The 24,774-nt window shown below is 52.8% G+C and overlaps 1 protein-coding gene across 3 annotated transcripts in view; it reads right to left on the bottom strand.

The window, feature by feature from the left end:
* The window catches only part of Slc9a3 (solute carrier family 9 member A3), a 46,301-nt gene that overhangs the window by 3,246 nt on the left and 18,281 nt on the right, over positions 1–24,774 (bottom strand). For 2 of the 3 annotated variants that reach the window (XR_012449260.1, XM_020174782.2), the window contains exons 2-16: positions 15,192–15,494; positions 12,816–12,976; positions 10,911–10,989; positions 10,144–10,321; positions 9,079–9,299; positions 8,471–8,673; positions 7,883–7,972; positions 7,692–7,762; positions 6,242–6,371; positions 3,400–3,515; positions 2,704–2,833; positions 2,278–2,454; positions 2,017–2,092; positions 1,487–1,600; positions 837–1,086 (exon numbers count right to left, since the gene is read on the bottom strand). Coding sequence is in view for 2 of the 3 variants with exons in the window: in XM_020174782.2 (XP_020030371.1) it covers positions 837–1,086; positions 1,487–1,600; positions 2,017–2,092; positions 2,278–2,454; positions 2,704–2,833; positions 3,400–3,515; positions 6,242–6,371; positions 7,692–7,762; positions 7,883–7,972; positions 8,471–8,673; positions 9,079–9,299; positions 10,144–10,321; positions 10,911–10,989; positions 12,816–12,976; positions 15,192–15,494 (2,299 nt within the window). In the remaining variant the exon portion in view is untranslated. Of the gene's footprint in view, positions 1–836; positions 1,087–1,486; positions 1,601–2,016; positions 2,093–2,277; positions 2,455–2,703; positions 2,834–3,399; positions 3,516–6,241; positions 6,372–7,691; positions 7,763–7,882; positions 7,973–8,470; positions 8,674–9,078; positions 9,300–10,143; positions 10,322–10,910; positions 10,990–12,815; positions 12,977–15,191; positions 15,495–24,203; positions 24,613–24,774 lie in introns of those variants that run through there. The other variant, XM_074077794.1, reaches the window with a different exon arrangement.

Here is a 24,774-nt window from a genome sequence, read left to right as displayed (position 1 = left end):
AACCTGGACCAGACCCATCCCACCTATAAGTTTCTACCACCTGTTCCCTAAGCACCCAAAGGAACTTTGGGATGAATGAAGACCCTCTCAAAGTGTGCTTAACCCTCTTCATAACATGGGGCAACAAAAGAGCTCTTTAGGCAACTGTTGAGGCACCTCACCCTATCCTGAGCTTGGGGAGAACCCCCACCATGGTCCCTACAAGAGGTCACCAACAAAGCTGCTGAGCAGCCCTTGTGGAATTTTTCCCTGCCCCCTGTCTGTAGGTGGCTAAAAGGAAACCACTGCCTCTCTCCTGGACTTGTTACCTGGACTTGTTCCCTATCTCCTCTGTACACAGTCCCTAGCCTTGCCCACTTTTAGTTCCCTCTGGGCCTGTGAATGAAATTCAGAGATAACTATCCCATTAAGCTTGTGACCTAGCTGACAGTCTAAAAAAGTAAATTCTCATAAGATAATATGCTAATGTAAGTCAAATTCTAAAATGCCTGTGTTTTGAGACATAGCCCAGGCTGGCCTGGAACTCACTATATAATCCAGACTGGCCTCAAACTTGAGATCCTCCTGTCTCTGTCTTCCAAGTGCTGGTATTACAGATGGCACCAACACAGCAGGCCCTCAAACCCTCTCAATGGTACATCTTAGCAGGGGAAGGAGAAACTCAAATGGGTGTCCATCACCAGTCTCCTAAAATATGCAGCCAGAAAGAGGACCTGGAGATGGTTCTAGAGGGGAAAGAAAGCTGCTGGAGAGTCTGGAAAACGCAGGCCCAGGAGAGAGACCTGAAGGAAACAGCTGAGGAGAGAGCAAGTATTAGGAGACAGGGAGCCAGTTACATGTGCGTGGACTCTGGGAGGACAGTGTGGGGCCGCTCCTCGGGGACATCAGCCAGCAGAAAGGAGTCCACCGACTTGTTGCTGAGGCGGAATGGCGTCAGGCGGCGGAAGTTGCTGGGAGAGTGGGGGATCTGCACGCGGGCCCTCTGGGAGGGTACCACAGTCTCCCCAGGGGACAGCCAGGGTGGCACCCTGGACAGGATGCTCGGGTCCAGGTCCTCATCCGGGGAGAACACAGGGTTGTCAATTCCTAGGAGGAAGGGCAGCGGCTGATCAGCCTCCCAGAAGCACCCACAGAGGCTGCAGGGGGTGGAAAGCACCACCTTGGGTGCTGCAGATGCCAGTGTGTCCTGAGGCCACCACCTGCAAGATCACCTGGAAGGTCAGTCCTGCACCTTTTAGCTTGCAACCCTCACTCCATGCCTTCCCTGCACATTTTCGACCTCATACACCACAGGCAGGTCCAGCAGCACGTGGAATTGCTTCCCTCCTGACACAAAGCTCCAACAGAACCATGCCTACCTGCCCTGGAGAGAGCCACCCTGGCCAAGGAAATGCTGATTCACTGCCTCCAAGACTCGGGCTAAGCTTTCCCAGGCTCCACCCCACAACCCCACATCCCCTACTTGGCCACCTGCTCCTCTCCTCACCTGCTGGAGAGTCTGAGGCTACATCCTTCGTGACGCTCGCTAGGAACTCAATACCCCCACTGGTCTCCTCGGCTTCGTAGTCGGGGGCCTCCTCATGGTCCGAAAGTTCCAAATCTGTGCAGCGAAGAACCAAAGGAAACAGGCTGAGGGTAAGGGTGACCTGGGTCCTTGTTGGCTGTTCAAGGATTGTCATCTCGGCCACCCCGACCCAGCAGCACCTGGGCAGGTGGCCAGGTGGGCGGTGCAATGGTGGAGCCATCCCTGCCATCGCCAACCATACTTGGCCTTTGTGGGGAAGGGGGCGTTGGAAAAAGGAGCTGGGACCTCCATAAGGGAAGGGTGGGGAGAGAGCGCTTCTCTGTGCCTTGGCAGCTGGGAGGTCAGGAGGGGGATGCAATGAAACCAGTCATTGTGGTCTTCTCGCCCAGGGGACCCACAGAGCGTCAGCGTCAGCGGGGTCAGAGTCCCCGGGGACAGCCCCAGGCATTCGTCCCTCCCGTGACAGGCACGCGCAGTGGCGCATGCCATACCTTTCTCCTTGATGAAGTTGTGCGCCGGATTCGGGTTCTCCACCGGCAGCTTCCCGTTGGGGATGCTGCTGTTCCTCTGCGGACAAGCGCGGGCACTTACAGACAAGCCCATGTCCAGGCCCCGAGAGACCCCGCCCGGGTAAGGGGGCCTGGCAGCCTGCGGCGGGAGCGCTGGCCCTTTGTGCCAGTAGCGCTCCATGACCCCGCCCCACGACCCTGACCGCCCCCTTCCCGGGACCTCTGCGCCCGCCCGGCCCTCACCCGCTTCTGCGCCCGCTCCCTCTTGTACAGCTTGGCCGCCTTCTTGCTCTGGTTGATGCCCAGCTTGGCCGACTTGAAGGACTCCAGCCGCTTCCGCATAGTCCTGTGGAAGATCTCCTTGTCCTGCTTCTCGTCCTCGTTCGGCGTCAGCTCGTGCCGACTGTAGAGATGCTTGTACTGCGGTGGCAGCCGTGGCCATTAGGCTGCGCGGGCCAGGCCACGGGTCACCCTAACCTCCCGCCCACTCCGGAGCACGGTGCGGGGCTGCGCCAGCGGCTGGGACGGGAGAGAGTGGGCAAGCCCCACTCTCATAGGCAGGGAAGGCTCTGGGTGGACCTCCACCCCCTACAACAGGGCGGGGCTCTACATGGACCCCACCCACATCGCCCGGGCAGAGCTCTGACCCACCACCCTAGCCACACCCACCTCCTGCCGTGGCTTGTACAGGTACTGCTGCAGCGTGTGGTGGGTGACCACGTCCTCGGTGTCGCGGATGCTCTTCCTCCTCTGCTCCAGGGACTGCATGTCCAGGCACACCGCGCTGACATTCTCCCTCCTGGGCAGAAACAACAAGCCCAGGGGCTTCGAAAGAGCAGCCACGCGGGGTCTCCTCCCAGCCCTTCACCCTGCTGCGGGGCTGGCCGGCTTCTCCCCACCCTCCTCAAGGCTTTGAGAGCCTTGACTCCCACTGGGCCTTGCAGCCTTTTAGTTAAGGTTGACCCACCCACACCTCCAAAGCCCAGCTGTGAGCCCCAGCGTGGTACTGGCCATAAGTTGCCCAGAGCCAGCAGGTGTCATAGTGTGCTGCCTGCCCCCTCCTGTCCTCCTTCACTCCCTCCCTTGGGTCCTGCCTCAGTACCACAGGAACATAACCCCCGGCTGCCTAGTGAAGCTGGCTTCTACAGGGGAGAACCAGGTTCCTTTCTGTACCCCTCCCCCACCCTGGGCCTCTTGCTCATGTGTGACTCTCCATTGCCAGAGGGCCTGGGGGAAGAGCTGGTCAGTGATGGATGACTCCTGCTCAGAAAGACCCCTGCCCATTAATAAGTCCCAAGGTTATGACAGAGGTGCTAGTGAGAGGTGTCCTCTTCCACAGGGAAGTTCACCCTTGGAGACACGTACAGCAGGTAGGAGACAGAAGCCTCCACTGTGGATGGGCGTGGCGTGCTGAAGTCCACGTTGACCATGTTGTCTGTGCTTGGGGAGCGGATGAAAGCCAGGGACCCACGGCGCTCTCCCTGTGAGGAGGACATACCCTCATTAGCACAGAGTGGACCCTAAGACAACACCTGCCCACATAGAAGACAGAGAGGGTCCTGATAACCATGTTTGGGGGTCCTGTAGGTTGTGGGAGGCAGAGACAGAGCCCAGGGAAGGCCAGCCCACCCAGAGCCCCCAAGCTATGTCCAGGGACATCTCAATTCTGTGAAGGCAAAGATAGACCAGGAGCTATGGTTAACTCAGTGCCCAGGCCAAAGTTGCGCTCGAGGGAAGCACAGCTAAGGGTTGGGCAAAGACAAAACCATGGGCAGAGGAGACAGAACCTCTTGGAGGGCAGTGGAGAGCTAGGAAACACCACTCAGACTTGCAGATTAGGTAGGTGACTCCTGTCCTTCCTGGGGCCTCCAACCTACAGCCAGTCCAGAACCATCTCTGAGGTCAAAACAACCCAGAACATGGCCTGACAGGGAGTGGAAGCCATCAGAGGTCGGAGCACCCATCCCTTGGCCAAGACTGGGTCAGGAGTTTGTGGGAAGGAGCACCATGGCCTGTGCTTCTTCCAGGCTCATGGACACATGTACATGTGCACTTATACATGTACACATATGTGCGTGCATGCATATATACACATACATATGCACACGTGTATGGTATGTGTAGACATGTGCATAGACAAACAAGCATGTGTGCGTGCATATGCACACACGCACCTGTGCACACAGGTCTCCAGGGTCCCCAGGGGAGGGAGAGTGACAGATGGTCAGGGGTTCCTCCCTTCTTAACTATATCCCTATGCACTGCACTTTACAGTTTGAAAGGTTCTCCCTTGGGAGCCCTTGGAGGAGTGGAGATCTGTGGGATACTTTGGTTGCAAAGAAGAACTGCCTGCTCCAGGGTATTTGGCTGTCATTGATATGGGTGGGGGCTGTTTGGTCTTTTGCTTCCAAACCAATGTTCTTTGTGCCACCCATCCACCTGCAGGTCAGGTATCGGTGATTGTCTGCCTCTGTGACATCAATGGTGCCAAGCACACCCTACCCCAAGGGGACATCAGGAGAGAAAGTGGATAATAGGCAGGAGCTAAATGTGGGAAAGGCAGCTTGAAGTCCTGGGCAAATGCCAGCGTGGGGGATAGGCATCAGTGTAGGACCAGAGCTGTGGACTCGCCACCTCCAACAGTGATGGGGAAAAAGGAACAGAGCCCAAGGTCATGAGTTGAAGACACTTGGGCTGGTGGGGGCAGAGGTGGGACTCAGGCCCTATCTGGTGCCCCCACCTGCACAGAGGTGGAATCTGAAGAGTGTCTCAAACTGAGACCCCAGCCCACCCCTCCCTCCTGTCCTCCATCCAGACTCCAAGGTGACCAAGGCATACAGGGTCACAGGAAGTTGGGATTTTTGCCTTCTGTATTATCTTTACCTCAGAGTCTGGCAGGCATTTGAGGTTGAGAACCACTCTGGACCTAAGCCTGTGCAGGATGTCAGAAGCTACAGGGCCCAAGAGACACAGAAATGTCCACATGGGACACAGGTGCATGGGTCATGAATACACTGTCCACACAATAGTTATGTGTATTACATGGGCAGGGGCTGGCCTGGCTTCTCGTCCTCCCAAGGTGGGGTTTGACTGGGACCTGCCATGACCTGCACATCACTCCGTGTGCCATCCAGCACACCCTGAGTCCTGACCAGAGCAGTGCACGTGGCATCAGGCTGTGAGAGTCACAGCAGTTCAGGGCCCCCCCCTTCTCCATGATCCCAAGACGGCTCATTTATACCATGCTTGGACATGTCCAGCCAGCCACTCTTGTGTGGACAGAGTCCACTCTGGCTCCAACAGCCTGGGAGACTTGGGGAATTGATCTATTTCATGGGTAAAGCAGGGGATGAGGAAGATGTCCTTGTGCCTCCCTTCTGTGTGTGTGTACTAGTGTTTGCATGCACATGTGTGTATGTGTGTGCAGGGGCACATGTGTCATGTGCCTTATGTGTGCACATGTGTGCACAGGTGTGTGTGCACATGCATGCAATACACTTGTTTGTATATTCATGTGCCATGTGTCTACATATATTGTGCACATGTGTTCATGTGTCATGCATGTGCATTATATGTACTTGTACAAGCATGCACCTATGTACCTGTATGCATATGTGTGTACATTTGTGCACATGCCTGATTGTGTGTATAGATGTCTGTGCATGCACATGTGTCCATGTACACACGTGTATATGTGTTTGTGTATGTACATATGCATACACATGTGCACACGTATATGTGTCCATGCACCTGCACACAGGTGCATGCATTACACCTGTATGTGTGCGCACATGCGCATGCATACATTATCTGCACGTGCTTGTGTGTATGTATGTAGGCATGCATGCATGTGTGTACTTGTGCATGCATGTGTATGGGGGGGCCCTCAGCCCATTACTCCCTTTCTACTTCCCATCCTTTCTCATCTCCAGAAAATGCAGTCTCTCGGGGGCCCTTCTGGGGCCTGGCCTTTGTACTCAGACACACCCGGGGACAGGCACTGTGACTGTACCTCCGTGAGTGACAGGGAGTTCTGAGATATCCTATTTCTGGACAAGCCTCATGTGAGCTGTCAGGGTAGGCAGCTTGTGCATAGGATGCAGGGGACTCCCCATCACCCTTTGCCTTTGCTCCAGTCCATCTCCAGTGTCCATGTCCTGTTTTAGTCCCCAATTCCAGCAGAAGAACAAACGGAATGCTGCCATACCTCAGCCACATAGCTAATGGCATCCTTCAAGTTCAGCTCGTGGAAAACATTCAAAATCCGATCTCGAGACTTTTGTGCTGACCTTCTCATGAGGACCTTGCTGAGGAACTTCCTATCAAAATTGGACCACCTGGGGGACAAATGCCACAATGTCAGCACTGGGGCCACCTGCCATGCATTGACAGGGACCTGGATACATGTCTCCAGAGCTGAGCCCAATGCTAGACCATCCCCTTTGCGGCTGGGTTTTCTTTACTGTTCCCTGAAGGTAAGTTTTAAGGCCAAAGACCCTCAGTTGTGCTACCTGGCACTGTTTCACCATTTGCCTTTCTGATACTTGACAGTGGTTGTCACTGAAAAGCACGTGTAATGGCAGCTGTTTTCTCATTTGTGACAGACATTACAAGCAGGTTTCCAAGTGAGCCCCTGACCCTCAAGGTGGCTTGGGGCAAGCCTGGGGTCATGATGCCGGTGACCATAGTTCAATTTCCTGGGGCCACACTGCCTAGGGTATTTGGCTTAAGTTAACTCTGCAGCCTTATGTGGAACGTGGATAATTTTTCCATAAAACATGGACCAATGTGTATGAATTTTTAAGTGCCTTAGTTGTTACATTTATAATATGTTTTATTTTAGCAGTGCTGGAATTTGAACTCAGGGCCTCATGTTTTCTAGGCAGGTGTCTAGGCCTTAGCCTCTTTTTACTTTTCCTATTTTTCAGATAGGATCTTGTGTTTTTGCCCTGGGTCAGTTTGGGCCAAGATCCTCCCTATCTCTGCCTCCAAGTAGTTGGGATTCTGTTGGGCTTTTTATAATAGTTTTAAGTGTCAATGTATGTTCTAATAAAATATAGGTGATTTCAGTTTCATGAACAAAATAATTTTAAATATTGACCAACTAACACACTCTTCCTCTGTTTGTAGAATGGAGAAAGTGAATTTTTTTTTCTGATTTTCAAGTCTCACTTAATTTAACAGTTTAAAATGAATTGCCCAGTAAAAGCACATCTCTATAGGTGCCAGAAAGAGCAACAGAAACAAGATTTGGATCCCTGGCTTGTCTACAGTGCCACCTGCTCTACTAGTATTAACTTTCTTTTTCACCCATGAGTCTGGTGCATACCTGGGCCCCCAGCTTTGTGGGCACACAGATCCTGACCAGGTGTTTCTATGACACCCCCCAAACTTCAGGACCAGCCTGGAACCCAGACAATTCAGTCAGTGGCCTCTGACTGTTTTGAATGGAGGCTTTATGGTACTTGAATCGTGGGACACAATGGATGGGGCTTCCCAGCGTCTGTTGGTGTCCCTGTCAGCACCTATGTGTCCACAGTCCTATGATCAAGGGGCCACTGGTTGAAGGAGGAATGTATAGGAAGCAACAGCTGAAACAGATGTGCCTCACAAGTTGTACCCATTTTAGCCCAGTCCTGGCGGCTTGGACCACTTACTTATCTCTGAGATAATTGTGTCCAATTTGTCCTGAGATGTCCTCGATGGCCGAGAGGATGTGGTCGAAAGCCTTTCAGAGGAAAGTAACTTGGTTGCTGTCCTTCCTGGCCTCTCCTCAGTCGCCCCTCTACCCTCCCCGATGCCTCTTCCCCTACCCTTCTTCTCCCCCTCCCCCATGCGGTCCCCCTACCCGGCCATGCAGCTTCTCATTGAGCTTTGGCTCGCGATGCTCACTCCTCTTCACCTTCAGCCACTGCACCAGGGGCTTGATGGTCAGGCCCTGGGAAGACATCTCACTGAGCCTGGCACCAGGCAGGACCTCACACCCTCAGAGCCCATATGTGAATCATACAAAAGAGGAGGTCTCTCCTCCCACACAGGGGAGTCCAGGGACCTAGGCATCCATGGGCACTGTCCTGCAGAAAGCACCCATACCTCTGTGCCATATGGACATCCGCACCCCCCCACCAGCCATTACTCCTTTGAGCAACCAAATGCAAGGGAAGAGCAGGTTCCTGCTGGTGCCTGACCAAGAGCAGCAGCCAGGAAGTGCTAAGTGGGGCTTTGCTTGTGGGCCATGGCCTGGAAACAGTGCTGAGGACAAACTGTGCTGCGTCCTCTGGGGGGACCAAGAAAACCTACAAAATGCTCCTGGTTACTAAAATTACAGAATCCAATTAGAGTCTGGAGTCTGGAAATGCTGAGCTGCTGTGCTCATGGTCAAGGGTCAGAGCCTGGAGACCACAGGGGCAGCAGCCTTGACCAAGCCCTACCATACCTGGAATATGACTGTGAAGAAGACCACAATGATGGTGGTGCTGACAAACAGGTTCTTCTCCTTGATCTTGTCCTTATCCAGAAGCACAACCAAGGCATATGCCACGGCTCCACGCAGGCCGCCATAGGACATGACCACCTGGTCGATGGTCTCCAGCTGTACCATGCGATAACGGTTCAGGATCCAGGTCTGCAGGACGACGCCTGCAGTGGGAAGTGCACTCAACTGCGTGGCTTCTTTTCCATGGCTTCCCCCCAGCCAAACCCCATAGCTTTTCTCCTGTAGCCCTTGTCCCTCAGCTGACTGTGGATGGCTGGGCAGTGGGCATGTCTCAGGTGCACCTCCTGATTGTGCTTCCTACAAGATGGGCTGATGGGGCTCTCTATCTCCTGTCCCCCTGACCCTATCCCTGGGGAACACATCTAGAGTAAATCATTGGGAACAACATGGGTTGCTTCTGGGTTCTGGAACCTTTCACCTTCTCTCCAGGCTGCACTTTGAAGAAGTCCTGCCCTTTATGGGGGTTGGACAGGTCTTTGGGGTGCTGCCTTCTGCAGACAATGGGCTGAGGGAGACTGAACATCGGCATAAATGCCCCTGGCCCTCACCTATGGCCCGGTACACAGAAATGAAGACCAGCGTGAGTAGCACAAAGGCTGTGTTCCAGGTCCAGATGAGGGGGTCCACAGCTGAGATGCCCAGGAACATGAAAATGATGGTCTCAGCTCCACTGGCCAGCATCTTCATGGTGTAACGTACAGTGGTGGCTGACTGCTCCGAGATGTTGGCCTTCACGTACTTCTGACAGCAGATGCCACAAAAGGTAATGCTGGGGATTGGGGGGGGAGTGTAAGGCCATAATGCAGCTGCCACTCAGGTGGGCAAGGGCTCAGTGCCAAGCATTTCCGGGGCCTGGCTGCTGCCATGCCCTGGTTCCTCTAATGCCATTTCAAGTCCTCTGCATCCTGGGCAAATGTCATCCCATTGGTCAGCCCTGTTCAGTGGAATTGGTACCCTACCTCCCCAGCTGTCTGTCTCCTCCCACACCCTGAGTCTGGACACACAGAATTGCAAGGATGCATTCATGAGCCTTGAGGGGCAGCCTACACCTCTGTGTGCAGCCCCGTGAGGCCTGTTGGCAGTTGTCACAGCCCAGCTGCCAGCCTTGGAGGAATCTGAGAGCTAGGTTTCACCTGAATGTGGGGCTGTGTGCTGGCAGAGGACCCCAACAAGGGATTCTGGAAAGATCACTCTTGAATCTTCAGGCCATAGCCTCTCCATCCCCCTTACCCAGCAGAGGCTACAGTTAGCTATGGACAATTCTATGACAACACCAACTCCTTATTTTAAAACCAAATAAGTCAGATTCTTCCAACCAGCCAGGTGATGAAACAGCTGGAAAAGGCACTCTGAAAGTTGTGTCCCAAGGAGGGAGTATGGGCCCCACTCTGCTTCCCCCTCACCAGGGCATGGCTGGGCATGAACTTCTCGGTGTTTGTGAGCAGGCCCTTCACCCACACACTTTCTGGAGGACCTGGCCAGCCTGGTCCTGCTTTTCTGGGGCCAAGTGCCGGGTCACTCTGGCCTGTCTCCAGCTCAGTGGCCACCCACCCAGCTCAGCTACATAGGAGTTGTGGCTCCGTGCCCATCCCAAGGGAAGAGGGGACACTTACGCCAGGATAGCCGACAAGGACAGCATCTCAGACGTCAGATAGGACAGGTAGGAGATGACAAAGACGAAGCCCGGCTCAATGATGCGTACATGCTTGGTGAAGCGGGTCACCAGGGACAGCAGGAAGGCAAAGATGATCCCCACCAGAGTGCCCCCAAGGCTCACCACGAAGAAGGACACTGTGGGACAAGGACGCCAGACTGAGGCTGCCTGAATGGTCCTTTGTGGCTGGGTATGTGGGCGAGACTAGCTAGGCCATTCCTGCTGGAGGGCGCCTGGTAACTCTACCCACAGCAGTGTAGAGAGTTTAGGAAACAAGAGCCCAACTCTCTGCTCCTGAGTCTGGCCTCCATGCCAGCAACAGTGCAGAAAGGAAATGGAGGGTGGAGGCATAGCCCATAGGAAGGAGCCTGGCCCCTTTGTGGGGAGTACTGCCCAAGCAGCCCTGTGAGCTAAGTTTGGCAAGCAAGGACCAGGCCCTGTGTCCTCAGACACTATCCATCTGTCCTTCCCCAGGGAGACTCAGGTTGGCTGTCCCTGTCCCTGCCCAGAAAAATACCCAGGATTCCCCAGGACCCTCATCCAACTGTGTTTGTGAGGTGCTGTGGGAAGGAAATGTGTTCAGTGAGTAAACAGAAACATCTTTTCCTACATGGGCTGCAGGCCCCATAGCAGCAGAGACCCCAAGGAGTCTGAGTTGGGGAGGAGCTATGGGACTCCCTGACTGCAGACGGAGAGTGGGTTCCGTAAGACCTGCCTGGTACATACCTATGCCTTTCAGGCAATCCACGCCAGTCACATTGTCAGCACCCAGTGTCACAAAAGATTCAAACACATTGTATAGGACCTGAGGGGACAGAGATAAACAACACACCCAGTCAGCCCTTGCTCAAAACTGATCCTTCCCTGTCTTAGTGCCTCTGCCTCCATTTACTTGGGCCCCAGTGTGAAGCCCTCAGTGGCTGGTGACCTTCTTCAGGACAGGTTAACTATGGTCACCAGGAAGAGGCTGAAAAGGAGCCAATAGGTGGGAAGTGTGGCCGAGGGAACGCTCAGTGGCAAAGCAACTGCCAAGCTAATCCTCTGCATATTAATTCTCAATTTCATTTGCCAAGACAAGCGCAGAGGTCTTTCTTTTTCTCCAATGGTGTGTGATGCATGACTCAGCCGTGGGGTTACACCCAGTGGTCCATATGTCAGTGTCTAACCAGATCCCTCGTGACAATGTTGGCAGTGAGCTAATACTGAGGGGTGCAGGCTGTCTCTGTGCTGTACTCTGTGCTCTGTGGGTGTGCTCAGGAGACCCATGGGCAGGTGTGCCGACTGTGAGACATGGCCACAGCAGGCATGGAGTTCCCACAGGGCCTCAGTAAGACTTGCACTCTGCAGGGTCAGGGAAGCCACTTGGCTGGGAGCTACTTGCTGTTTTTCTGACTAGTTCTCAAACTGGCTCTCAGATTCCCCTGAGAACCGCCTCTGCTGCAGAACACACTCAGGGCTTTCTCTCTCCTCAGCTTAAGGGAGCCACGAGCCCCCTGAGGGCACAGGAAGACCATCACACTTCCTTGAGCATCTGTATTCGGCTGTCTGCAAAGCCCTTGGGGCTGGTTCTTAACAGGCAGTGATTCTGCCCACACCCTCCCCTTCCACAGAGCAGCAGCCCATCTGGGGATGGGGTTTGAAACTTCTCCAGGGCTGTGATGAAGTAGCAGTCGTGCTCTGCACATCCATGAGCCTGTTGCTCACTGCCAGTATGGTGTGGTCTCAGCTTCTGTGGAGGCCTCACCCACCCTGCCCACCCTCGGGCCTGGGGAGCTCCAGGTGCCATCAAAGGACTGAGTTGTACCCTCAACTCCCATGTTGAGTGAGTGCTGACCCCAGGACCTCAGGACATGACTGCGTTTGGAGAGGTGATTAAGGTAAAATGAGGTCCCTAAGGTAGCCCTAATTCAATTTGACTGTGGCCCTTATAAGAAGAGACAATCAGGACAGACACACAGAACAGGTCCCTGAGAGGACACAGGGAGACACCACATGCATCTACAAGCCAAGGAGAGAGGTCACACCTGGATCTCAGACTTCAGACTCCAGACTCCAAGGCACAAATTCCTGCTAAGTGTCCACTGTGCTGCTGTGTTATGGCAGCCACAGCCCGAGATTAAGCAACCCCTATGAGATTTTGTTATTTGTTTATTCATCTGTTTTTTAGGAAAGCAGGAAGGGTGGCACCAAGTGTAGTCCAAAGCTAAAGACCCCTGCTCTGGGGCATGTGGCTTTGGGATTTTAACACTAGCAGCATTAACCCCAAAGGCATGAAGAAGAGAGAGGGAAAGAGAAACAGAAACAGGCAGGAAGGGGGAGAGGCTGGAGGACTCCACCTGAACTGAGTTAGGAGGGAGCAGGACCAGAAGAGGAGCAGGTAAGAAGAGTGGGTGGGGCCTGTCTTTCACGCAGGAAGGGACATCATCCTCACAGGGAGGACATCACACACTGTGCAGGCTCCAGGCTTTCAAGCAAGGCTGTGAAGGAAAGCCATTTCCAGATAGCAGACCCCCCTTTGAGTTTCTCATCCCAGGGACACTGGTGATGCCCACTGGGTGAGATGTCCCTGCCTCTCACAGTAACAAACACTGCAGCCCTGTAGCCAGCTTCAGGGACCCTGTCACCACTCACCACAGTCACAGCATCGTTCAGTAACGACTCCCCAAAAACAATGATGAACAGAACCTCATTGACATGGACTTCCTCAAACACAGCCAGCACGGCCACCGGGTCCACAGCAGCAATCAGGCTGCCGAACAGCAAGAAGTCCAAGAGCCCGATTTGCAAGTCACCTGCAAGACACAGCCCAGGTGAGCGCCCAGGCCAGGTGGTGCAGGCTCCCCTGCAGCCTCCCTGCAACCAGTCCCAGTGGCAACTGGAATAGGTGCCAAGCAAACCTTGCTCAGGGCTACCCAAGGCTGTGGCCTGGTGACAGGGGCTGGAGGCTCCAGGGAGGAGCCCAAAGAGCAAGCTAATGGTAGGACACCCTCAGGATGCACAAGGCCACTGAGTTTCCTACGGAGGGGCTTCACTCTCCCACTTGAACTGGGACAGAACCCACACTGCCTTCAGGGCCAGGGCTTGGGGCTCTGGGAGGTTAATACTCTAAGCAGATAGTGGATCCCCAGGAAGAAGCAGAGAGCAGGGGACCCTGAGGTTCCTGGGAACTCTAAACTCTGCAGCCTCCAGCCAGTGTCACAATAGCCAGAATTGTTTCTTCTTCTTCTTCTTCTTCTTCTTCTTCTTCTTCTTCTTCTTCTTCTACTACTTCTTTTTTCAGTATTGGAGATCAAACCAGAGCCTTGCACATGCTAGGCAAGTGCTCTAAGCCAAATCCTCAGCTAGAATTTCCATTTGGAAAGAAAATCACACCCTTTGCTTCTTCACAGGGCCCAACCTGGCCTTGCAGACACAAACTACTTTCAAGGCCAATCTTGAAACACCTCTAGCACAGCTAGCTTCTTGCTCCAGAACCTTGATAGACCAAGGCACATTCCAGAAATCATTCCAGAATTGGGACTGCCCTTCCAGCCTGACAGTCTACCTACACTAACCTTTCAGGGGTGTCTGGGATGGACAGGCTCACCAGAGTCTCTCTCCACCTCTAGCAAGAAGACCTGCAGGGGCCTTGACAGCCATCCTAGGCTGACCCTTCCGTGGTAGGTGAGCTGTTGGCCTTGAGCCGCTGGACTGCAGAGACCAGTCACTGCCTATGCAGCTCAGTGGGCCTTGGAGCAGGGCTGAATCGGCCCGTAGGCAGTCCCAAGGGCTGAGCACAGGCTGCTCTCCTCTGTGTCCACTATGGAAGAGTGACCCTGCCTGTCATGTGTGACACAGTGATGCATGGTGACACTTGTTCCCAAGGGACATTGTGGCAGGATAATCCTGCACAGCCACAGCAGGAAGATGGGCCTAGATGTTCCTGCTGATGGGAATGTAGCTTACAGGTGTGGTAAGTACATTTGCCAAATCTCTGCCAATTGCACCTGAAGACTGGTGCTTTGTATCATGAGCTGGGTCTGTTAGAGAGTTCTCCATGTGCCCTCAGAACAGCCCTGGGGACATGCCATGGTGGGACCTGTGGGTGACACGGTTATCAAATGAAGACAAGTATGCCCTTGGGAGGCTGTGGACTCCAAGTCCAGGAGTTCCTGATCCAAACCCCAGATGTCTCCTTGGATCCAGTGGCCAAAGGCTACTTAGGTATGTCCCCACCCCTTCTGGTATCACTGAAGTGGCAACCATCACAGAGCAGGTGCCTATATATCTCAGAGGCTGACCAGGTGCTCACCCTTCGGGGCTCAAGGACAAGGTCCCCAGGGGACCGATGTGCCCAAGAAGGCTACTCCCTTCCTTCTCAGCACATCTCCTTGGTCTCTAGGATTTCCAGGTCTTGATTCACAAAGTGAGTGTCACCCATGTTCTCCCTTGAGCCAGTGAGAAGTCCCCAATAATTCTGGGTCTGTTCCTGTGAATGTCTGCTCATATCTGCCAGGACCACACATGCTCAGTCTCCCATCAAGACAGAGAGAGTGGGAGTGTGCCCAGAGGGTGACCAGGGCTGATAGCCACCACCATGTAGGAGCCATGCTTGGGGATTCTGGCATCACAGGTATGAGTAGAAACAGCACCAAAACACCCAAGACTTTGGGGTGCATGTTTAACTCAGCCTTGGGACCAGCTCCTCAAGCTCAGGACCTGGTCACGGCCATTTCCTCCTTTTTCCCTGGATGTTCAGTGGCCCCCACTTCCCTACTGAGTGTTCTCTGAGGAGAACAGTCATCCATGCCCACCTGCCCCACCCATCTGCCAACCTGGTTGGATGGAAATCTGTTGTAAACAGGGCAGGGATACCACAGACACACTTCTCCTTACACATGTGGAGTGGTATTGGAGCCCACCAGCGATATTCCTCACCCCTCTAGGTCTGTGATATGCACCTTGACCTCTGCTAAATAGAGTGACAGGAGCCCCCCTACACACACAGTGGGCAGCGCATTGACTCACCCATTAGGCCACTGAGGAAGACACCATAGAGTGACAGGCCGGTGGTGGCTGCATTCCACACGGTGCCGATGACAGCATACAGCAGAATGGTGCCCAAGTTGCCAAAGAAGAGCCGGTTGGGCATGAAGTAGCCAGCATCCAGTACGATGGGGGGCAGCAGGTAGAAGAAGAAGACCGTGGGCGTGAGCGTGAACGAAGCGATGTGGTCAGCAGCCCAGACGATGCCACCCAGCACCAGGCCCAGGACAATGAGCAGAGCACTCTCAGGGACAATGCTGGTGACCTTGTGGGACAGGTGGAACACTGCAGGGAGGAGAGAGGGTCAGGGGTCCATGGGAGAGAGGAGAGGGTCAGGGTCCCACAGGGATGAGGAAGGGTCAGAGGAGCCAGGATCCTCTCTAGCAAGGCACCATGGGAGAAGGACCAGGTCCTCATTCCAGGACCTCAGGGGTTTTGGCAAAGGCCCTCCATTCCCGTAAAAGTTACCCACAGTTGATGGTAGGTGACAGCCATGTTGATGTAGGCAAGAGCCACTGGGGGATGGAGACTAAATTACCCCCAAAAGCTGACACAGACAGATGGAGCCAAGACCAAGAGCTGGGTGGGGCTGTCTACACCAGTCAGTGTCCTCACCTCCTAGGGTCTCTATGTTCACACAGGCGGCAAGGCCTGCATCTCCGGGAGCAGAGCCCCCCGTGTCAGATCTGGGCAAAAGGAAACTGTACTGTGGTTGAAGGAGGGAGGGCTGGACTGGGTAGATGGCCCATCCCATGCCCCCAGGTGGGAGACCCCCAAGCTTGGCCCCGCAAGGGACAGATTCCGGTCCTCAGGGCAGCCAAATACACTCAGCACTCAAGACCTGACCTGACCCCGCTGTTGTTCAGGTCCAGTGCCTGCTCTGTTGTAGTCATCTTCGGGGGACCTATCCTGTCCTCCTCCCAGGTTCTGTCAGCCTGAGAGGTCACAGATCTTCAGAAATAGCAAGTCCTAAGGTGGGAATCTCCAGGTCTCCTGATGGGAGCCAACTGAATTCCCCACATTGGAATCCCCACATTGGCTCTAAGGAGCCAATGGCCATCCACCTTTGGGTCCCTTGGCCCCGTGGGCCCTGTTAGGTTCTTGGAGGTGCTCAGCTCTGCCTGCAGGGGGCACAGCCTTGTCTCCTCTGTTCATCAAAAAAATGCGATCTGGATTCCTTTGGTAGGCATGATTTCAGAACAGTTGCAATGCTGATGGATGACATTGCTTTCTTTGGCTGAAGCAAGATTTGTTACTATCACCTTCACTCACTGCACTTGTATCTATTGAAATTTCTGACTTCTCTGAAAGTCAAAGGAAGGTTGCATCCCAAGACATCCAGGCTCCAATTCAGCCCGGAGTGGTGTGGGGACAGGAAGGACCCTTGCACTAGGGTCTCAGCACAGGAGAAGCATTTACCAGGCAGGCTGTAGGGAGTGGTGGGGCCTGAAGGCTGTATCTGGACTCACCCTTCCTAACCGGGTGGCCCTGATGGTGCTCCCTGGCCTGTTTCTCCACGTTTAATTACAGGTATTGCAGGGATTAGGTGCAAGCTCCCACAAAGGACTCCTGCACCCAGGGGGTGGAGGCCGCTGGTTTCTTGCAACATGGTGCTCTGCACCACACACCAAGGACATGTTTCCCTGTCCAAGCCTGGTGAGATACAAGTGACAGGTATGCTCGGAACCTTGCAATGTCAGCCTTCTACCCTGTCACCAGGACGGGGTCTCTGCTTGCCAATCCCTTAGTCACCAGGCTGTGGTCCCTGTCTAGATCACAGATACCAGTTCCAGGGCAAGTCAGGTTTCAGCCATCAGAGGCAGGATAGGCCATGTCTTTGGGATTGGAGGAGCCTGCCTGCACGTGCCCCATAGCTGCTTCCCTTCTGGTTGTACATCTTACATCCAATCAAGGTTCCATTTCCCCTCTGTAAGTTTTCACACATGTCAGGCAGGATCAGTGTGAGGGCCCACCCTCCTGAAACCCAGTGACACTTGAGACCAGGAAAGCTGGTGCCACGTGACTGACGATTGCCAAATACACGTGAGGCATGCCAGACACACATGAAAAATGTGTCACAGAAGGTGAATGCCCAGAATAAGGGAGGCTGCTGCAGAACATGGAGGTGTGGCTGGGAATTCTAGGGCCTGGCCTTATGCTGGCTGGTTCTTAGAGGTGCTAGGAACACCAGTAGGAAAACATCTGGAGGGCTTAGCGTGCCTGGGGTTTATAGGCTCGTACTCCTCTATAGGGCACTTTCCCCATGCTGGGAAGAGGCTATGATGTTGGTGGGAAAATTTTGTGTTTTGTTCACACATGACGGGTCCCAAGAGCCCCAGCCCTCTGTAGTGCCCTGGCCTCTGATCTAGGCACCCCTCTACCTGTGAGCTGCCCTGTGGCAGTTGGAAGGCATCATCCAGCCCCACATAGGAGGCCAGGTCTTGCCCTGGACCCTGTGGTCACAGGCACAGGCAGCCTGAGAGCCCCAGCAGGTCCTGGAGTCCCACTCTAGACCCCAGCCTCAGCAGGCCTGGGGCAGGCCTAGAACTCTGCATTCTGAGGGTTCTAAGGCCCCAAGAATCGTCCTGACAAGTCCTCTCTGGTGGCCCCTGGACCAAGGCTGCACTGCAGGAGGGAGGCTGGCAGCTCACACCCGCTGCGTTGCCCTCCTTACTCCTTGCTCATCTCCTGAGACAAACTGAGGGGTCAGTGTCCAGGACTGTGTTCAGAAAGGCCCAAGGTCCCTGCCCAGAGCTGACACCCTCCTGCCGGCTGACAGTCGTGGTTCCTGCATATTCCGTTTGTGATGTGTTACCTCAGCTCTGTCCTCACATGCCCTTGAGCTCTGCAGACAGAACCTGCTAGAGGATGTGTAATGCCAATGTCATCCACTCAAGCAGTGTGAACGTAGTGCAAAGGCACTTCACATCCTGGGCTGACTTCAGTCATCGTCATGTTTGTGATGGCTGCACCCACCTTCCCCGCTGCTCAGAGTCTCTGGGCCTGGGAAACTCTGAGCCCGTGCCCATGATACTCCAGAAATGGGGGTATAGGCCTTTTTGATCATGGATTAGACTGCAGAAGGACCAGGAGACCTCTGAGTTCAGACCACACCAAGGTTCAAGGTAATCTTCTGCTCAGGACTTTCGGTCTTTTCCTGAAATCTCTTTCCATGGTGGAGATCCCCAGAAATGAAACCTGCATGGAGCCCCTTCCACACCAGCGGTCTGGGAGCCATGCTTATCTCTTGAACAACAATGGCAAAAGCCAGGGCGGATAGGAGTTTGGAATGCTTCCAATGTTGCCATCTTGGTGTAGCAGCGTCCCTGTTGGAAGCACATGCCCTGCAGGTGTGTGGAGTGTACACAGGGGTCCATCAGTGTCCCCTGCAGGGTCTGTTGCCCTGCCCACCTCACTGTCTAGCATCTCCTGGTGGACCTCCTATGCCTGAGGTCTAATTTCCGTATTTGACGTATTTCTGTGCTTTTCTCACAGGGGTCGCTGGCTCCTTTACTGGGGGTGCTAACCCTCTTTTTATGAACGTGTGGCTCTTCATAGGCCAAAACAACCTACCCTGCCCAACCCAAGCAACATCTGTTCCCACCACCCTGAACCTGAGAGTGGATCTGGGGTGGCCCCTAGATCTAGGCCTGCCTCTGCCTGTGTGCAGCCATCATCCCTCTGCCTTGAACATGAGTCAGGTAGCTAAACCTGTGAATGGATATTTCTCTGGGGCTACCTACCAAGCCTTGGCAGCTTTTGTACAGGTTGTTCTCTGCCATGAGCAGCAGGGTCCCATGGGGAGAGGTCTTCAGAGACAACAGACCCTGGGCCTCAGTAACCTTGGGCTGGCAGTTGGGAATATGAATCTGGCACTGGGGTCAGCTCATCCTTACCCAAAGGCCAGGTGTCTGGTGGACAGGGGCCCACAAGGCATGCTGGCCAGCCTGGGGCAGTCCAGTCCATACCAGCTCCCCCATGTACCCATGACCATCTGCATGGGCAATCTGCATTGTAATTGCTACTTAAACTGGAGACTCAATTAACTTTAAGTGGCAATTTGCTAATGCCTCAGCAATAACACCATAATGGGCATTTTAGAAGCTGGTGAACCAGCTGCCACTGCAAGCCTATGGCGCCTGACTCCTGAGGCTGGGCAGTTAGAGCCCTGCACTGGCCACATAAGCCTGATGTGGGCAGGGGATGTCCATATGCACATTCTCAGTTATGCTGCCTTCCAAAGGACAGGCAGGATGGAAGGACATCCATCTCACTGCCATAGGTCAGGAACCATCCCTCCCAAGAGGCTGAGTCTTACAACTGCCATACACAGTCTGATGTTTCAGGGATGGAGATACAGGTCCCAGGTCATTGTATGTAAAACACACCCCGTACCCCATGCCTTTCTCTAGGTCAACATCACAGGTGCCATGTGACCATCCAGCATCTACTGCAGCCCCCTCTGTTCTGAGGCCAGTCACTGCTGCTCTTATAGTTTAGTTTTCAGGGAAGGAGGACAGGAGGGAGCCATATAGCCTGAGGGGATGTCATTGTGACTCCTCAAGACCGTCCCCACTTGCACATGGATGTCTCCTAAAGAAGCCCATCCTCAGAGCCACTGATCTGCCAGTGCAGCATGGAAGGAGGGCATCTATCCACGGGGAGAGTGGCCTGCCTCCATCCACATGCCATTAGAAGCCACACTCCAGGTGGCAAAGACACAGAGAGCAGGCCTGTGGTGCCACTCTCCCCATTAAAATTCTCAAGTCTGAGATAGGCTGAGAGGGCATGCTATAGCTTGTATCCTCAACGCCCCTCCCCCCAACAGCCATGTGGTGAAGGCTTGCTCCCAGGAGGGTGATGTTGGGAGGTGGTGGGACCTTTACCAGGTAGAGCCTGAGGGGAGCATGTCCTCCAAAGGGATTGTGGTATCCCGGTCTCTTTTCTTTTTCTTTTTGTTCTGGGCTAAAAGGTGAGCAGATTTGCTCTACCACCGTGTGCTGCCACAGGCCCAGAACTCAGCATGGACAACCACGCACGGATTGGAACCTCCAAAACTGTGAGCTAAAACACAAGATGACTTTCCGAGTGGTTTGCATAGTGACCAAAAGCTGACTGGCAAACAGAGGGTGTCTGACGCCTCACCCAGAGCAAGCACCGCTAACAGCCACTGTACTTCTTGTCAGAATGGTCCAGAATTTGTCAGAACATGCTGTTCTGGGGTTGGGCTTAGTCGTGCAATCACCAAAGCCAAAACTAGGGTGAGCTTTGTGTAAATGAGAGCCAGGGCTGGCAGGAGGCAGGGAAGGGTCTCCAGAGGACAAAATGAAACACATCCAGAATAGGCAGCTAGGAGAGCTGTGTGGACAGAGCTGTTCCCCGATTGCCTGTAGCAGCTGTGCACCTTCCAAAGGACAGGCAGGATGGAAGGACATCCAATTCCACACGTAACTGATTGTTGAGGCCCAGAGAGTCACAGCTAATTAAGCACAAAATGACACAGCTGTCCAATGGTGACAACAGGTAGTGAACACTTTAGTTCTAATTACACACCCTCTGACTGAAGTGAAAGGTTGCAGGCACCTCACCAGCCATTTGTGGACTGGGCACCAGAAAGCGCTATGTGCCAGCTACTCAGGAGCTCAGGACAGCACTGGCTGACCCCCATTGCCCCTAGGAACACAGCCGGGACAGGCAGTAGTTGGGCCTGCAGTCACTGTACAGCCAAGGGTCTTTCAAGGTGACATGCACATTTACCTGAGTCCTTGCAAATTCAGCAGCATGGTAAATCCCTTGGTTTTACTTTAACAGACTCAAAGCCTTAAAGAATTAAACTCTGCCTAACAGAACAACTGGACCGAGCAGTGAAAACCTGCCCAGAGGAAAGGGGACAAGCTGGCTGGGAGGGGGCCTTCCTTGTGCTGTCTTACACAGAGAGACACCCGTAGACATACTCACAGCTAGATAAACATGTGCACACATGAGGGTCCCCATTGTACCCTTCTAGGAGAGGGCCTGGGTTTGTGACACAACCATCCAGCTCACACATAACAGACCCTATTTTGTTTGACCTCAATATCTTCCCCAGTTGCTCCAACTCAGCACGCTGGGAGAATTTCAGTAAGTGTGTCAGACACAGATCCAGGACAAGAGGTAAAGATTTTTATAGTCTGCCTCTGAAGACATTACCTAACCAACCCCAGCTCCTGCCTGCACCCTGGTGGCTAGGCAAGTGCCAAAGATTCACACTTCCTGGTGCGAGGCTGGCTTCCCAGTGCTAGCTGGCCGCCCCTCTCTGAACCAGGCTTTCTGCCTGGGCTGAGGAAGCTGGGAGAATTGCAGCCCTCTTGCGAGTGGCAAGTGACCATGTTTTCAACATGGTCCATTTATAAAATTCAGACAAACCTTGACAACATTTAAGTTGGACAATGAAAACTGCTGAAGCAGAGGCTCTGAGCCATGGTGAGCAGCAGAAGTGAGGGCAAAGAGGAGTCTGTGCCTGCTGCCACTACCCAGGCCCTTGGCCAGCACAGCCTGGTCTCTCTGCCTGACATGGCCTTTGGTCCAGACAAACGGAAGTTCCTACAGCCTTGGTCACTAGCCATGGGCAGTCTAGATGTCCTTGGTTCTGCACTGAGAGATGCACCAGCCTAGAAGCACTAGGCTTCATGTGCTTGTGGGGCCCCTCACTGGCCATGGAAACCACGGATGTCACTGTTTTGACTTATGTCCTAATTACCATGTAGCTCATCTGTCCCCCACATCTCCTGACCAGTATTTTTTGTGAAAATTGCTCAGTTGCTTGAGTGTAGCTCCAAGATCCCATTTCCTATGATTCAAGTTACCCAAAAACTCCTCCAGGTGGGAGATCTTCAGACGGTTTCCCCAGGTACCTGGTGCAGTCACTACTGTGCTCCAGGGGCCTTAACCTGAACAGGGTACATGGAAAAGCAGGATCATGGAGCCTGAAGTTCAGAGTCAGCTGTAAGCACTTGGGAAGACAGGTGTCTCCACTGTTCAGTTTGTGTAAGGTGACTCCTACTTCACTCATGATATTCCCCAGATGCTGTCCACGCAGAGCAAGCAGCAGCATGCAGTAGGTTCCAGTGGCACTGTACACATCTGTGCACACTAACAGCAGCGCACAGCAACTGTTTATTAAGTGCACTGATGTAGGAATGACTCGGGCATGTCATGTGCTCACAGGAGCCAGAGCCCTGGCAACGGCTATGACCCTCCTCACTGTAGCACCTTCCCCAGACCTCTGCCTCTCAGCTTCTTTCTAGGTCATTCCTTGCTTGAAATCCACCACTTTTAAAGGCTTGTAGAGTTATATTCTTATGATCTTACTGTTAGTTGCAACTTCAATAAAACTTGAGAGAAGGATTGCTGCAATCACACCTTCATGGTTGAGTGATGGAGAAGCCACACCTAGTGTCTAAATTCACCTACAAGTAACAACTAAGAACTCTGAAAAAGCATGTCAGCAACCTCTCACAAGGATGAAGAAAGGCCAAAGGCAGGCAGGAAACCAGAGGGGCCTCTAACCTAAAGAAGGCATCCCTGGTACCCCTGCCTTTCCACAGAGCTACCTAAGTGCAGGTCCCACTGGGTCTGTGCTGAGTAGCTGAACTCAAAGAAACCTTCAGGTTCACTGGCTGGAAAACCAAAGGACACTGAAAAGTGAGGGCAAATCTCAGAAAGGAAAGGGCCAGAGAGGGAAACCTCAAATTCTCTCGAATCTCTGCTGCTCCCTTAATTTCCTGTGAGTCACACAGGGGTAAGGTGGGTCCCACACTGCAACCAAGGGAGAGGCATGGCACCACAGAGACTTCAGCCACAACTACCACAGGGCAGATAGACGGTATTGGAGGTTTCAGTCCACACAGGTCAGTTGCCTGGGCAAACAACCACTACTACAAACGTTAATCCTTTACAGAGGAACATAACAGAATACAGTTTCTACAGTGAATGATTCCCAATGTCCTGGATATGATATAAAATTACTAGAAACTAGAAAATATGATACAAAAACGAGAAGATATGCTTCAAAATTACTAGAAACAGGAAAATGGGACCACACACAAATCAATTCATGGGCACCTCAAGATGATCTAGATATTGGATTAGCAGAAAAGGACTTAACAGTAGCTATTATAACTATGCTCATTAATTAAAAAATGGTCATTCTTAGCAGTGGCATAGGATAGGGTCTGACAAATTCCCTCCTGAAAAACAGGTAATAAAGCACTGTAGGATCTGTGGGTTATCCAGTCTATTCAGAGTTCTGCAGATCACAGTCAGACCAGATGTGAAGAAAAGGTCAGGGCTGAGGGGATGTGTTCCAGTTAAACTTTCTTTACATAAGCAGGTGTCTAGTGCACAAGTCATGGTTTCCTGATCCCCACAATAGACTTAAAAGAGCCAAATTCTAGAGTTGAAGAATGCAATATCTGAAATAAAAATTCAATGGATAGGCTTAAGAGCATAGAAATAGCAGAAGAGTGAGTAAACCAGAGTTTGATCAACAGAAAGATCTAGCCTACACTGGTGGTTCATGCCTGTAATCCTAGCTATTGGGAGAGGATCATGGTTTGAGGCCAGTCTGGGTAAGTAGTTTGTGAGACCCTATTTCCAAAACAACCAGACTAAAATGGACTCAAGTGGTAGAGTACCTTTGCTTTGCAAGCCCACGCCCTGAATTCAAACCCCAGTCCCACCAAAAACAAAACAAACAAATAAAATAGAAAGATCCAATTTGAAGAACAAAGGAAAAACCAGGGTTTTAAAACTGATGAAGACTCCATGGTCCATGGGACAAAATATCAAAACCTCTAACATATGTGTGGTTAGAGCTAAAGATAGGCACAGAAGCAAGGGAGAGGACATTTTGAAGAAATAATGCCCAAAATGTCCCCAACGTGGAGAAAGACATAAATTTATAGAGTTGAGAAATTCTGCAATCTCCAAAGAGGGTAAATAAAAAGAACTTACATCCCATAGGCCCATCAGAGTCACTGCTGAAAGTAAAAACAGCCAAGAAAATCCTGTACAATCTGCGTAAGTTACCGAGACTTTTCTTTTTGTTCTCTTCCATAAAAGGACAAGGAAAGAATACAGGCCAGTTGAAAACCTCCTTGACTGATGTAGAGTCTCTGCAGCTGGGGGTGGTGAGCTGGGATCCTGCACCTGCCTTCAGGGCTGGTGGTCCTGACAGAGGCCCACCAGTCCCATTTTCTTAGGACTGCCCACATTTCACTATCTACTGCCTCCCCCTACCTTTACCCTTATAAAATCTAGATGATTTTGAAGCAACTCTTGTGAAAGATGTTTTAACTAATCACAAACACTTAGCATTCCTAATTTTCCCTTTGGTTTATCAACAACCATGAAGGTGCTCTGCCAAAGCTGCAGATGTGCAGGACAAAGTCCCACGAGCCAGAGCAATGAGGCCACTGGATGCACATCCTGCAGTGGTAGAGCCTCCATCACGGACGCCCACTCCACCTGAGCTGCATTCACATCTCCATGATGTTATAGAAAGATTTCCAACCCAAAAGCAGCT

Source organism: Castor canadensis, chromosome 6, assembly GCF_047511655.1.
Source record: "Castor canadensis chromosome 6, mCasCan1.hap1v2, whole genome shotgun sequence".
Taxonomy (NCBI): domain Eukaryota; kingdom Metazoa; phylum Chordata; class Mammalia; order Rodentia; family Castoridae; genus Castor; species Castor canadensis.
The sequence above is the reverse complement of the archived record's forward strand: the minus strand, read 5'-3'. Positions and strand labels throughout refer to the sequence as shown.